Consider the following 16,156-nt stretch of genomic DNA (forward strand, 5'->3'; position numbering starts at 1 on the left):
ACCCTGAACTAGAGCATCCGCTGTAGCTAAGCTACAGTCATGAGGGTTCGCCCCATCACCACCACTTCCCACAAATACTCAAAACTCTTTTCTAAAAACATTTGTAACCATCTATTTTAGCAGTTCAAACACCAAGTGTACATTTTTATGCACTAATACTCAAAAGAAATAGTCTTAGCACTACCAAAAAAAGCTAACATCCATGATTTTAGCTTTGCAGCAGGTTATTTTCAGCTTCCCAAGCTGCACTTTCTAATTATTTTAGAAAAAAATCTATGAATACTGAACCATAAATAGGTAGGAGTCTATAGAAAAAGAGTGAATCGATCATCACCGACTGAAGTTCAGCTCCCTGATGTACCAGACGCCATGTTGAGGGAGGCAACATGGCGTCTGAAATAGCTTCTTATGACTTCTACCCTTCATTTGAAACTCCTGTAAGACAGCAAATGGTCGGGTTGTGCTGTGGTGGCGCAGGGGTTAAGCACAACCCACATATGGAGGCCTTAGTCCTTGATACAGCTGTCGCAGGTTTGATTCCCAGCCTTGGCGACCTTTGCTGCATGTCTTCCCCTTTCTCTCATTACCCACTTTCCTGTCAATTAACTATCAAATAAAGGCCACTAATCAAAATCTTAAAAAAAAAAGAAAAAGACAGGAATGGTCAGCTTAGATTCCTCATCCTTCAGTAACAACTACTGCACTGAAGTGTTCTCGGCATGACCCGATAGTGCCAACATGTGGTGTGTTCACTGGCTGCATTTCTGACTGACCAGTGAACCTGAAACTCAGTTACCCGCTGATTTCTGAGTGATTACACTGCAAAAACACGAAACCTTAACAAGTGTTTGAGGTCCAGTTTCTACTGCAAACATCTTCATACACTTGATTAAGACAAACTTCTCATTAAGAAGATAAATAATTCCTTAATATTGATAAAAATGTAAAAAAAAACAAAAAGTAAAAACATGGTGAAAACAGCTTTTTATAAGTGGAATAATCTGCCAATGGAAATAGAACATTTTCATCAATATTAAGGAATTATTAACTTTAAAACAAGCTCATATTTCTTGTTGAAAATTTACTAAGATATTTGTACTAGTGAATAGACTAGAACTACTTGGTAAGATTTTGTGTTTTTGCAGTGTTTTGGGCATTTCTATAGTATCCCAATGTTGCTACCCTCTGAAAACTCAAAACATTTGTAAATGTTATATTCTTATATTTTCCCACCACGTTGGTATTAATATGTAATCAAACGACGGATGAAGATGTAAAGCAACTTCCTGTTTATTTCTTCCTCTTTTTTTTACGGTGTTACTATTATAAGGTTTTTCTTCTCCTCACATCTGTCACCAAAATTACATTCACCTCCTTCCTGGTGTGTGTGTGTGTGCGTGTGTGTGTGTGTGTGTCCTGGTTAAAAATGACGCTGACCTGCCTCGTTAGGAGTCTATCAGCAGGGTGGAGAAAATGTCACCAGGTCTCAGAACAAGGTCGCATTTTTCAGTGCTGTCCCAGGAAATCCTCATTTCTCCTGCAGCTGCAGCTTCCATTTTATTTCTCCTCTTCTTCACTAAACTTTTTCATTTTTATTTCCATTATTCTTCAGGTCTTTTTTACATTTCTCTGTTCTCTAAAGAAGCCTAATTTACTTCTTCCTCCCATTTTTCCCCTTTCCCCTACTTGGTGTCTTCCTCTTTCTTCTCCAACACGCCCAGGATTCCTCGTCCATTTTTTCCGTACTCTCTCCCATGTTTCTCGTCTTTTTCACTCCCTTCTTTCTCCTCTTCTCTTTTTGATTGTAATGCGATGTCTTTCTTTGTATTCAGCAGTTTTCTCCTCACTCGTTAATTAAGAGTGTAGAAGGTGAGAGGCAGGGGAGGTGTGCATGCGCGCGCGCGTGTGAGTGTGTGAAGCTAAAACACCATAGGTGTAAAATGCTTTTATGGCAGGAGGGATGTGTGTATGTGTGTGTGTGTGAGAGAGAGAGCAAGGCAGCAAAGGGGTCCTACTGGGCCAATCAACATTAATGAAATCAGGTGTGTGTGTGTGTCGGAGTGCTTGGCTTGCAGAAGAGAGGGGGATCTAAAAGGGGTCTAAAGAGGAGTGAGAGCTAATTAGAGCTCCCTGTCTCACAAGTATGTGGATCAAACACACACCTACGGAGTGTGAGTGCGTGTAGAGATGTTATACGCTCGCAGAGTTTCAGGTGAAGGTTTTCAATGTCAGGCAGGACTGAGCACAGCTGGTGGAAAGACGACGACGCATGCATACTAACACACACATCACTACTGTACCTAGGGCCCTGCTCAGCTTAACGGGCTTTAGAACCCTGTAGTTTAAGCTAAGCTGGAACATTTCTGCCTGTCTCTCAACACTCAGAAACAAAATCAATGCCACCCCTGAAGACTGTATAAGAAGCCTCTAAATAAAGTGATATTTTATTATTTATTCAAAGTTTCTAGGAACTCCAGGGTTTCCCCCAGTGTACTATAAGCCTGGCGGGCCACCAGGCTTTACTTGCCCCCTGCCAGGCTAAGGGTTGCTCATTTAGTTTAAACAGGGTTTTTTATACCCCAGTAACAGAAAAGACAGATTAAGCTACGATCATAGTTGACGCACTGAACTGTTAGCCTCACAAGCTATGATTTCCAAATTATGAAGCCGAGAATCTCTGAATTTTTATAATTTTCAGTAACACAAAACACGGTGGACACGTTTTTTTTTGTTTGTTTTTTTTTTTTTGGAAAATCCAAAAACCATCTCACTTTTTTTTTTTTAAGAAATTGAGAAACTTATTTCAAATTTTGCCATTTCCTTCAACCAATACTTAAAAAAAATCGCATGAAAAACCTCAATGAAAACACAAGTGTGAGACAATGCAACAGAAAACTACCTTATTTTTAACCTTTTTCCACATCTTCACCATCTGAACGTTACTGTGGTAAACTGTTCTCAACCATTGGACAGATTGACGTCTGGCCCTGGTTCAAAAACTGCATAATAACTGCTTTAAAAAACACTCATAGGCTAAATAAAATACGTTAAGACGTGTGTGTTTCCTAAGGTACACTTCAAAGGGAGGCCACAACGTCTGTCCAATGTCTCCACTAACCTAAATGGGGCCCCCACACACACATGTGCCCACCATGTGTGTGTAAAGCTCAGCCTTTGAACATACTTGTGTACAGTATGGTATCTCTTAATATGTGACGCGCGCGCGTGTGTGTGTGTGTGTGTGTGTGTGTGTGTGTTGTTTGTACCTTGTACAGCGCCGTTGTCTTGCTGGTTTCCATTAAGTTCAGGTTTGTCCTCGGCTACAGCAGCGTCTGGCATGAAACACAGAGACAAGACAGAGTCTCAGTGGGTCGGCCCATAAAAAAACCCAACAGCTCCTTGTTACCGGTTCCACACAGAAAACTGAGACACAAAGGACGTTTGTGTTTGGATATCTACATGGTTTCACACCCAGATCAACCCGAATATTAGCAGCAAACATGATCTTCCTTGAGGTTTTATCAGAAATCGTTAGTTGCTGAAAAGCAGTGAGGAATGTGTTGAAGGTAAAAATACCAACTGTTGTTTTCACACTTTTGGTTCATGGAGCGACCCTGAAATCTGAAACTGTTTGAAATTATTCAAATTCAAAGTTTGTAATTCATATTAGTTCAGATTCTCCAAAGAGTTACTGTAGATGGTGATGGCTGTTAAAAATGGATAATCTATAATATTGAGCCTAATAGAAATGACATGTTTTATTGTCAGACTCTGAATGAATCAAACAGGAAGTGCTTTCAGTTTCCTGGAAAATGTAGGTGTTGATTTTAGGACATAAAGTTGTCTTAACAGATGATTCAACTTTTTTGTTAATTTCATTCCTAAAATCAGATTTTATCTAAATCTATTTTTTTTAAAATACACATCTCTGTTATTTGAAAAGTTATTTGAAGTGAACAAATGCTGAACCTACAGGGTCTGAAGAAGAGACGAACAGACATTGGTAAAGAATGGCAGAAGAAGAAGAGGCTGGCGCCGTACCGTTCTTGGAGTTGTTGTTGGCGGCGTGCAGCGGCTCAGGAGACGGGGAGGAAGAGGACGAGTGTTTGAGCGCGTCCTCAACTCTCTCCCTCCTCTTGGACTCGAACTCCAGCGCCTCCTGTAGCTTTCTCTTCGCCTTCTTCTCCTTCTTCAGTCGTTTCTGGATGGAAGCTGGACAAAGGCATGTCTGTTATGTAGCGTCTCTTTGAATCAGATTTGAGAAGCTGAGTTTTGTTTCCAACCTCTGCTCTGTAGCTCGGAGTTGAGCTGTCGCTCCAGACTCTCGCGCATCTCTCGTTCTCTGTAGAGCTCCATTTTCAGCTCCCTCTTCTCGGCCTGGATCTGTTTGTCCTGCGCTCGGGCGTTCTCCACGGCCACCTTCAGCAGGCCCTGAATGGTTGGACAGGAAATGACGAGCAATACGGGTCACATTGCGGTTGGAAAATAATACTTAAAAAACGAATCCTTTACCCAGAAGATGTCACAGACCTGATAGTTAAAGAACAGGGTTTGAAAGAAAGAAAGAAGTAGTGATGAACTCTGACCTGAACTTTCAGAGCCACATAAAGATGTTTACAAAGTCAGCCTTCTATCACCTGAAGAACATCTCCAGGATTAAGTGAGATCTAGAGAAACTAATCCATGCGTTTATCTTTAGTCGCATTGATTTATCTTTACAGGTCTGCCTGAAAAAAATCAATCAGGTTCAGAACGCTGACTAAAACCAGGAAGTTGGAGCACATCGCCCTGGTTCTGGCTCCCTGTAGCTCAGAGAATAGACTTCAAAATACTGTTAGCTTACAAAACACTGAACGGCTTAGCACCACAATACATTAAAGATCTGCTGTCGTCATAGCAACCTTCCAGACCGCTCAGGTCTGCTGGTTCTGCTCTGCATTCTCAGAACCAGAACTAAACATGGAGAAGCAGCATTCAGCTTCTATGTGCTACACATATAAATTTGATTGATTGATTGAAACCATCATACCTGTATGTTGGTGAGCAGAGTCTCCACCGACGACAGACCGTCGGCAAACAGAAACGGAGCAGGAAATCCAGGCGGGAGGGTCTGACCCAACGGAGACTCTTCTGGAGGGTCAAACAAAAAAACGTCAACCCAATTCCTAAGTTTCAAATAAAGCAAATATGAAAAATACTGTAGAAGGGGTGGATATTTAGTCAAAAATCAGTTTTCACTGACATTAAATGTTTTGTAATGTCTCTTTGTAAAAAAGTCAAATTTTGTTGATCATGCCTGATTTCTGAAGGCAAAGCAAACAGGAGTGAATGTTTATAGGCACTGTAAATCTGAACACAATGTTTTCCTAATCCAGATCGAATCAACGTTGATGTCATCTCTGCTGTTGCTACAAGCAGCTCTAACTCTGTACATTAAGTATGTTTTGAGACTTTCTAGTGACGTTTTGAAGCGCAGGCAGAATCAAATGTCTACGGACCGATTTCTGTTAAGCACAAAGCCTGGAGAGCATTAAATATTTACGGTTTCATTAATATTTCACCTACAGCTCTGGTTTAGATAGGAATAATGCCTGCAAGTTACCATAATTATGAGTGTTGCAAACAATTTAAAGAGGGTTTATACATTTTCTTAAGGACATTTTCTTGTTTTAGGAGAATCGACTGTATTTGTGATGAAACCCTGATGGAGGTTTGCTACAGGCGGAGGAGCGTCTCCACTTTTAGAAACTGGATGATTTTCATGAAGTGTAGCTGTCATCAGTAAACTTTATGAAATGTTTGAGTTTACTAACGTTACAAGACAGCGAAGCGACAACGTGGAAATCAATTACACACACACACACACACACACACACACACACACACACACTCAGAGGTTGTTAGTATTCAGACAATCATGTGGGGTACTAATTGGCAGGGATTAAAGACATCCTTGATTTGTGTGTGTGTGTTCATTGCGAGTGCGTCACAGTGTCTGCTCAGCCCTTAATGCCCAACACTCCGACAACTGGGTTAACTCTGCTGTGAAATTAACGCTGATTAAGATGCACTCTAACACACACTCCCTATCTGCCACTTCATCCATACATCCCTCGACTCCACCATTACACACTCACTCATTTTCTCCAGCACTTTTTCCTCCTCTGCATCCTCGACTTTCTTTACTTTTTTGCCTAATTTTCTTGTTTTCATTCTTTCACCTTCAGCTAAATTATGTCAGCTTTATTGTTTTCTGCTAATTTAACTTTCACATATTTTGCCCCAAAATTCCTTCGTTGTCATCAATAGTTTAATTTTGTCCACTTTTTTTCTTGTATTAAGAATTTATTTTGGCATCTAAAAGACCAAATAATGTCTTCCTGTTTGTCTCCCACCTTTTATTTTGAAGGGTCACTAACTCGGCTTGTAACAATACAAATTTTGCTTGCTAGAAATGATTGCGATAAATGATATTTGTTTTGATGCCATTTTCAAATAACATATTTTAAAGAACACTTAATATACTTTAAATATTATGTTTAAAATCAGTAATTATTGTTACATTTATTCTTTTGCAACATTTCTAGCATTTCTCTCTTTATTTCTGCTTAAAATGTAACTTTGCTGTAAGTTAGAGTAAGTAAATACTCTAGTCGTTTTAACAAATATCTGTCTTGTTAAAAACTTACTTTCACTTTTAAGAAAGTTGGAAATGCTGAACACTTTAGCTGGATGTAACGAAATGATCTTGTCTTAAAGCGGACGTTGCAGTTTTCAGCAGTTCCAGTCTGCAGTCACAATGCAATCGATCAAGATTGGCTCATAAAAATCTTTACTTGCATTTTAAAGCAGACCTATTATGCAAAATCTCACATTTTGCAAATTTTTGTTGTTTTATTTGGGTTTCTACTGATTCTAAAAACAGCTCAAGCATAAAACAAAATCAAAAAAATGTTTATTTTTTATTTTGTTTGGGGGGGGGGTGGATAAGTTAATGTCCTTTAATGTTTGGAAAAAAAAATGAACCTCCAGAATGTTATGGCACTGCCCTGTTACCTAGCAACCCCAGGCCGTTACCTAGCAACACAAGTTGAGTTCCAGCACATTTGGCCAGCATGATTTAGCTGCTGGAAAACACAAGTGTTTTATTGTTGACTTAACCATCCAGAGAACACTTGCTTGTTGGTTGTGCTGGAAGCTCCACTTCTACTTTTCAAAGATGTTCGGTTGTATAATTGCACATCTGTTTTTTAAAGTGACAAGAGGCCCTAAAAGTATAATGAACATGTTTAGTGTATTTATAACTCCAATCCCACATAAAAAAATCAAAAACAAAGAAATCACGGGTGGATGCTTTTACGTTTTATTTTGCCCTTATTGATCTTAATTCCCTCTGCTGATGCCTGCAGAGACACATCAGGAGCATGAATGATAAAATGTGGAGCGAGAGTGAAAAATTAGATGAACGGACCGCGTTAGAAGAATGGAAAACTCAGAGGGGCTTAAAGGGGAGGGGGCAGCATGCTTTTAGTGCATGACCCGCTGACCCCTTTTAGCCATGCCTTCTTCACTCCATCTCCCACCTTTTTCCCCTCCTATCTATCCATCTTTCCTGTGATTGATGGTTTAGAGACAGCTGATCAATGGCTGATGCTTCTGTTTCTCTGTTTGTGTTGATCTGAGTGTTTGTAGGGATACAGTGGATGAGAAAAGGCCTCCTAAGTGAGAACAATTTGTCAGATGTCCAAAGAAAATGGTTGATGGTTTAGATTAGTGTGGATAATGGAATATCCTCACTGGTGTAAGTAAGTGTGTGTGTGTGTGTGTGTGTGTGTGTGTGTGTGTGTGTGTGTGTGTGTGTGTGTGTGTGTGGTCCAACCTTTGTCCTTTGTTATTTTCTTGATGGGTGCAGCAGAGTTGGTCAGTGCAACATCAGCATCACCCGACACCAAACCTGTTTGAGAAAAGACACACACAGTCATTATCTAGGTGTGTGTGCGTAAACATGTGCAGTATGTAAGTTCTTACATCCATCCCCTACATGAAATTCATAACAACGTTCTTCAGTATTTTTATAAAATAAGGAGCTGAAATGTAATAAAACTGCTTAAATCCCACATATAACTAAATTGGTGCCACTTTACAATGAGACTTCGCTTATAGACGGATAATAAATAATTTATAAATATGTTATCCGCTCAACTATGAACTCCATAAATCATTAATAACTGGTTGAAAAGGAGAATATATGTTAAAATTATGTTTACAAATGCTTATTATACTTACAGGGAAATCTGAAATGTTTGCATAACCACTTTTAATAAAATATAGGTGAACAGACCTGGCTCACTGTTTGGCAAGAAACTAGTACATTTTGTCTCCTTCTCACTCTTAAGTAATGCATAATAAACTGTTATTACTGATTTATGAAGTGTTCAGAGATTAATTAATATAGCTATGAACTTTTTAATAGCCACCTTATTGTAAAGTGGTGCAACTAAATTTAATTGAATATTACTTACTAAAGATTTACTGCTGTACAATGGCTACTGGAAAAGAAAAGTGGATACCGGCATATTTGCGATTCATGTTCAGATTTTTTTGTGGAACGTGACTCCTAATAATGAGATCTTCTAAAATATTCACAAGAAAACGCACTTTGTGAAGCTGAAAGACAAATCAGCCAATTCTGGAGCGAAGGGGTCATATTTATCGTGATAAAGAATTTTGATTTTTCATCAAAGGTGTCCATCTCAGTAACCTTGTCATAATTAGGAAGTTTTCAGACATTTTTTTTTTTTTTTTTTTACCAAATTCAGAACATTAAAACGGTGGAGTTTATCTCTAATTTTATTTGTCGGATCATTCAAATTAAAATTTAAGGATACTCTCAATGTTTTATTCTTACTTTATACTGCAAGTCCCATTAACCCAAACCCTTTACACAGATTCACAGATCAAGAGGCAACTTGAGGTTCGACGTCTTGAACATTTGTTGGGTAAAACTGGATTCAACCTCCCAATCCTTTGACAGGCAGCTACTTCTCCACTGATCGACGGCATAAAAAAGCCTCTCATGGTTGCATTTGTCAGTGTTTAGCTAATGTACAAACATGCTGTGAAGACTAAAAAGTTCAATGTGAAATAGAGTGTGTGTGTGTGTGTGGGTGTGCGCGTGCGTACCCAGTCTTTCAGGCGAGCTGGAGGCCGAGCTGCTGGGCTGTGACTGCAGAGGAGTGTTGGTTTCATCAACAGATGGAGACAGAGAGGGGCTGTCACACACTCTTTCCTAAAAACACAGGAAGAGAAGCGTCACACACCAACAAGTTAGAGAAAGAAAAAACAAAAAAGTTTTCCCTCAAATGTTTAGTTAGTGGGTCACAACAGGTATTCTTTAGAGGTTCAATGGTCATAATGTTCTGACTAATTGGTACGGAGGCTAAAAATATAAAGAAAATAATGGGACGATTAACTCACTGATGGGTTTTAATCTAACTAATCAACTAATTTTGGTTTTGTCTTGACAGACGTTCTCTCAGAATGTTCTATAAAGCAAACAAGTTTAATCAGTTGAGCTTTCTTGATGATTACTGACAATATAAGCTTCCCAAGTTAAACGTAATACAAAAAAAGCCCAAAATTTGTGCTTAAAAAGCCATCTCGGGATGCTTTCACACCTGATTTACCAAAATTGAAGAATTTATTACATTTTCAGCTGATGTGGTTCACTTTCACACTGCTCTATGTCAAACAAACCAAACAATTTCAAAAACCAGTTCCCCTCCTCGCCTGTAGGGGCGCTGCACCAAGAGACATTGAAGGAAACGACACAAAAACTTCTGAATGAGAGAATAACGCAACTTCATTCTTCACAAATTGTAAACAAAAATGAAGTGTCTGATTTTTGTGGTTGAAGGATTTAACTTTTGTCTTTGGTAAAAGACTGCGAAACATTTCTCCCATTGGTGTTAGACACATTGGTTTGTTTTGGATGGATTTACCCAGAATGCCCTGCGCTGAAGTCTTTTTCCAGTCTGCTTGGGATTCACATATGAACTTGAACCGCACCAAAGTTCATTTCAACCGAACCGAGACCGAGACTTATAGTTGGACCAGAGTTTGCATCAGAGTTCGATTGACCGTTCACACTTCCCCAAATGGACCAGACTTTCTGAACAAATGAACCAGATTTTCTAAACAAATGGACCGGACTTTCTCAACAAATGGACTGGAACTTGACTAAAACAGACCAATCTGCTCTGCGATCAGTTCTGCTGGTGTTACCTTGATGACAGGTGCGCGGTGAACGTGTGTGTGTATCTGCTGCGCGGCGGCGGCCATGTTTGCGATGGTGCTGAGGTGGTTCATCTGGGACATGGCCATGGCCACGGACGCAGGCGGCAGCCCCATGGGCAGCAGAGGGTGGGGCATCATCATGAATGGCAGGTCCAACCCTGAGACAAAAGCAGGAAGAGGAAGTTGTTACTCTTTTTAAACTGTGAAATCTTTATTGTTCTAACTTGATGCGAAATATAAGGTGATAGAACTTATTTTGGTTCAAAATCCATAATTTTGATGATTAAGATGCTGCAATGTGTCGTTAAAAGCTCCATGTGTCTGAATGAAATTCATTCTTAAAAGGCTGGGCCAGAATTTCTACACTTACAATAATAACCAATGCAGATGATTGATTAAATTTTAAATTTGTGTTTAATTATTTCCTGGGTTCTGTTCCTGCTAATCTAGTGTAGTGGAGTTCTTTAATTATCAGAATAAAGTCAAAATATTACAAGTTTTAATATTACTACAATAAAGTTGTAATATTAGGAGAAAATTTGTGCAAATAGCTGTATATTTAAAAAAAAAAACAACAACAAAAAACTGAGCTTCTCACGTCAGATCTTGATAACTTTATAGAAGCTTTTTTCTTATTAAATCACTTTTTATTGTAATTTTTAAGACGTTCTGGTAAAGTTGTCTCTTTATTCTGCTAATATCACTATATTTTCATATTAAAACAATTTAAAATTCATTGTTTTTTCATACAACTCACAGAAGGAACGATAAGTGCCAATTTTTTTAAAATATTTTGTGTAATTTTTTTGTTTGTTTTTAGAAAAAAAAAAGACCAAGTCAAAACTGGTATGAACAAGAAAAAAAAAAAACAATTTAATTTTGGCCTTTTTTTTATAACAGCTTCGATTTGTTTTGTTATGCATTTAATTTTGGCCCAAATAAAATAAATTTTAAAAAATTATTTAATTTTGGCCCTTTTGGTCCTCCATAGATTGATGTTTTTTTGCCTTCGGTGAATACAATCACTTTCTTTTTACTCTGGTTATCTTTGGTTGATGTTAAAAACTGCCCGACAACATGAAACATTTAAGCTTTAACCTTTGACCTCGATGACCCTGTTGCCCTAAAAACAGTCCCCATTTTCAGAGTGGCTCTCCCGCTCCACGGACACACACACATATGGCAGCTTTCTTTGCAATGAAACAATAACACTGATTGCTGTTGTGATGACTGAAGTGATAGAATAATCAATGTGAGTGTTTGTCGCTTCCTGCTGCCCGGTGTGAGAGTACAAATGCATTACTTCTGCAGAAAGAAAGGGCCGAGTATCTGTTTGTTTGCCTGCCCATATGTGTGTGTGACCTGTGTGTGTGTGTAATGGTGGTGTTGATGAATTGAGTCATTTAGTAGAGTGTGTGCTGATTAATCCAAGCAGAGTGGTAATACAGGAGATGGGGACAGATTAAATGGCGTACATTAACAAATATTGCCATCTTTTAAACACACAATGTGAATGCGTGTGTGTGTGTGTGTGTGTGTGTGTGTGTGTGTGTGTGTGTGTAAGCTTGGAGTGTTATCCAGGGTTTCTGCCGGTTTCACCAACTCAAATTTAAGACTCTTTAAGACCATTATGAGTGAAATTTAAGACTTGTATCATGACAGAAATGTATAAAAGAAAATTGCGGGTTTTCATCATAGTGCCCAGCTTTTTTACCCAGAATGCACTTAGCCTCGTTAGGGCTGGACGATATAGCTGAAAAACAGATCACAATATAAGTCAATATGAATAATTATTGATTAGGGTTTTTGTTTTAAATATCTAAAATATCTGCCAAACTGGTGTTGTGACCTTTCCTGTTTTATCCACAGTTTCCTCTCTGCAATGTTGTTTTTATTTTTAAGCTGTTATGAGGCCCAGTGACAAAACCTTAAACTGCTGCTGCGCCAGTTACTCAACAGGCTGTTGCTAGGTAACAACAAGTAGCTCAGCTGGTTGTTGCTAGGTAATCAAAGAGTGAGTGAGTTAGTCGATTGCACCAATCTAGCTTAGCTAACCTACATCCCCCATAATGCTGTGCAGTTCTGGATTGGAGTTCATTGGAATTATTGAAAATTATACCTATTGATACTGATCACATCACAATTTATATTGTTATTGACTTACTGTCAAACCCTAAGCCTTGTGTGGGTCATGTGGCAAAGATGAACATCGTAGTAATTTACACTTCCCCAAGACAGATGCAAAAAAGCTAGCTGGCTAACTAGCTAGTGAGTAAGGGTTATTAGCAGCTTATTAGCGGTAGCTGTCTGCTTGTGACTCAAACTTTTGTCAGACAGAAACATCTTACAAGAGTAAATATTCCTGCCACAAGAAAAGGCCAACTTAAATTTAATTTTCAACACATGAATGTAAGTCCTCTTAAGGACTTCCTGGTAATCACTGGATGAACACTCACTGTTGGCCAGTAGCTGCTGCTGCTGCTGCTGCTGGAGCTGCTGCTGACTGACGGCTCCCAAGGCGGACCCCCTCCCAGGACCTCCCGCTGCTCCTCCTCCTCCTCCTCCCGCTGCTCCTCCTCCCACCACCGGGGCGCCGCCGCCGCCTCCTCCTCCGCCGCTGTGGGCTCCAGCAGGGGGGCTGGTCAGGCGCTCTTTATCCCAGGAACACTCACTCCCTCCTGGGTAGAGGTGCACACATTTATATGCAATCAGTGATGAAGACTATGGCAGCCAGGACTCTCCTTCCTCACTTATAACCAGCATTAACTAGTATCCACACATTAACGCGTTTGTTCCCAGATGGCTGTATTAACCTAGTTGCAGCAATTCAAGGCAGTGAACAGGAAAAATGTCCCTCCAGGCTGGTTCAAGCCGACACCTGTGATTTATCCGCACTCATAACTAAAAACGCATCATTCACAATGGTTTATGGGCAGCAATGTGCAGCCATATTCAATAAATTACAGTATATATTCTGATGAGGCTTGTTTGGCAGATTAAAAGGACATTTAAGAAGGTATTAAACACACTTTCCTGAAGCTGCAATTTACCAACAATTTAAGAAATTTACAAATGAATTTACAAATTAATTTATTAATCAGAGAATAAAAGTCAACTTTTTTAACTTTTCAAAATGAGAAATTCACCAACTTTTTTCTAGAACATTTCTGAAATCAATCTAAAACTTTTTGAGGTTTTCCTCACACATTTTCAGATTTTCAAGTTCAGAAATTTCCAAGTTTTTTCTACAAAATTTCTTAAAATAATCTAAAAATTTCTGAGTTAGAAATTTACTCCTTTTTTCCTTCCGATTGTCCCTCATACAGCGTTTCAAAATTAGAAATACATTAAGAGATGCAAAAACAACTCCATTTATTTCTAAAATTTTAAAGCCTAAAATGTAATTGGAAAGCTCAGCCCTTTTTTCTTGACTTATCGTTACAGGCTGATCTGTTTATTATTTTATGAATTAAACCATTAACAACTGGATAGCAAAAGGTGCTTAATAGAAGATTTCACTTTATTTCTTTTACAGTGAAAGAAATAAAGTGAATAAAGTGAAGCTAATATATAGAGTTCTTCCTAGAATATATTTACACCCCTTATGGTTTTTTTCATATTAATTGCAAAATTATTACATTTTTTGTACAGTTTTGGCTTGATTAATGCTCTGACTGCTGTTTTAAAGTCTGTATACTGTACTTAGCAATCAATTTCAATAATCAGTTCACCACAATTAGGTCTATTAATCATTTCTGTCCTATACTTTTAACTAAGCCCACACTTTTATATTAGTTTCTGGAACTGGATGAAATTACATTTTCCTGACACACTCAGGAGTCGAAACAAAACCAATGAACTATTTGGAGTTTTAAAGATAAAAATATTTTCCACGGTTTCTGATTTAATCCTTTGAAATAGATCTGTAAGTCTTCAGTATTTAAATTATTTTGTTTTGAGATGATTAAAGTCTTTTTAATTGGTACGTATTTTCTCCGTTCTTGCTGGGCAGATCGGAGAGCAAACAGACTGGAGGTAAATCAGTAACATTAACCGCCGCTTCCACTTTTTCCTCTACTTTAACGTTGGTCTCTGCACTTTTCGATTCTATTACTCATAATTGTGTTAGTCTCTTCCTGGACCATTTTTCAGATGTTCTCTCCAGAGAGAGGGAAGATGGTGTTTCCTGTAATTCATCACATGAGCTGAACCCGACTGGTTCTGCATGTCGGGTCGGTTCTGACCCAGCAGGTTGAGGCCAAACTTTGCACTTTAATACAACAGATTAGAGCAGATCTGGGGTTAAAGTTTACTTTATGGACGGCAGGAAAACCAAACAACAATTACCAAAAAAACTTTATGGGATATAAAGACGTTTAAACACAAAATGTCTTTAAATGTTTGGATTTTTATGACTGAATGATGACAAAATTAGAAAAATTTAAAGTCTATCCCTCCGGCTTACTAAAACGGAGGCAGACATCTAATATCCACCAGGCAGAAAAAATAAAATAAAATAAACAAACTAACTGAACTTTAATTGAAAACAACAGACGAGATTAGATATTTCTCCATAGGTTGTAAATACCGTAAAAAAGCTGCACACTTTGAAAGAAATTACCGTAAATACAAGAAAATGCGTAACCGCAAAAAAATGTATTGAAATCTAATGATGGTTTTGATTTTGATTTGGGATCTGAATTATAGTCTGAATCTCTACTATAAAAAACCATCTTAAAAACACAAAAAACTGCTGATCTATTCCTGCTGTTTACGTTTCTACAGAAGATAAACAGCTAGAAATGTTTCTTTTTCACTTGGTTTTGAGTATTTTGTTGCAATTTTCAGTTTGAGCCACTAGATGGCTCCAAGCTGCGGAATATTAGAGCCATGCTAAGAAAATTATGAGACTAAACATCTACAACAATAAAGTTAAAATATGAGAATGAAGTTGAAATAATGCAATAGCATAGGATTACAAAAATTGTCATAAAAATCCAACTTTATTCTGTTAATATTTAACTTTTTCCTTTTTATATGTAATATTGACTTTAGTCTCGCATTACTGCTACCTTACTCTCTCATTATTTCAACATTCTTGTAATATTATGATTTTATTCTTGTAATTTTCTTTTTTCTTAACACTCTGTTGCACCAGACACGAGATGAGAGAAAACAATACCTCGTCTTTAATCGCGTTTTGGCTCTAAAACCAGTTTTTTTTACAGCAGGAAATCGAACAAAATCTAAACGTCATGAAAAAAAAAAAAAACATTTATTGTAGCTTTCCAGCATTTTAAACGCCCTGATTATTAACCAGCAGAGACAATTGATGTTTTAAGCGGAGTCAGATGAATTTATGACATTAATAAATTATTAAAAGCCTCCCACTGTGTCAGCTAACTCAGCCTGATTATTAACAATGACAACGTTCTGTTTGACTGGAAAATGTATTTAATGGCCGTCTCTCTTCACGCCGCTCGCTCTCTCTCCTCCTCTGTGTGATCCTGCCTCGCTCGCCCTCCACACCTCTGCCTCCGCTCCACTGTTCTCGCGCTCATCCATCTTCATCTCCCTCCATTAGTTTGAATTAGCGACCGTCTCTCTCTATTATTGCCTACTGAATTCCCTGCGCTCGGTGTGTGTGGACGACAGCTGGGCCTCATCGCTGCTGCCATTTACACCGGGGAAGAAAAGAAGAATAAACAGATGGGCAGATGTTCTCGCTCTTTCTCTGGCTCTTTTTTTTTTTTTTTTGCTTTTTTTGCTTGGCCTCTGTCACTTTTTGGTCTTTTCCACATCTTTTTTTTTGTCTTTCAGTCTGGTGCACCTACATCTTGGAGCTTTTTCAGCGTAATGT

At 38.4% G+C, this 16,156-nt stretch overlaps 1 protein-coding gene and 1 long non-coding RNA gene across 2 annotated transcripts in view; one reads left to right on the forward strand and one right to left on the reverse strand.

The window, feature by feature from the left end:
- LOC107838187 (uncharacterized) overlaps positions 1-16,156 on the forward strand; it is a 42,649-nt gene that overhangs the window by 23,445 nt on the left and 3,048 nt on the right. The gene's annotated exons all lie outside the window — the stretch shown is intronic.
- Positions 1-16,156, reverse strand: part of dachb (dachshund b) — a 93,566-nt gene that overhangs the window by 4,176 nt on the left and 73,234 nt on the right. Inside the window, exons 4-11 of the mRNA XM_007568154.2 lie at positions 12,753-12,974; positions 10,285-10,454; positions 9,184-9,289; positions 7,880-7,954; positions 5,030-5,130; positions 4,284-4,431; positions 4,042-4,212; positions 3,267-3,332 (exon numbers count right to left, since the gene is read on the reverse strand). Coding sequence (XP_007568216.1) covers positions 3,267-3,332; positions 4,042-4,212; positions 4,284-4,431; positions 5,030-5,130; positions 7,880-7,954; positions 9,184-9,289; positions 10,285-10,454; positions 12,753-12,974 — 1,059 coding nt within the window. The remainder of the gene's footprint in view (positions 1-3,266; positions 3,333-4,041; positions 4,213-4,283; positions 4,432-5,029; positions 5,131-7,879; positions 7,955-9,183; positions 9,290-10,284; positions 10,455-12,752; positions 12,975-16,156) is intronic.

The sequence above is a fragment of the Poecilia formosa genome, unplaced genomic scaffold (genome assembly GCF_000485575.1).
Source record: "Poecilia formosa unplaced genomic scaffold, Poecilia_formosa-5.1.2 Scaffold218, whole genome shotgun sequence".
Taxonomy (NCBI): domain Eukaryota; kingdom Metazoa; phylum Chordata; class Actinopteri; order Cyprinodontiformes; family Poeciliidae; genus Poecilia; species Poecilia formosa.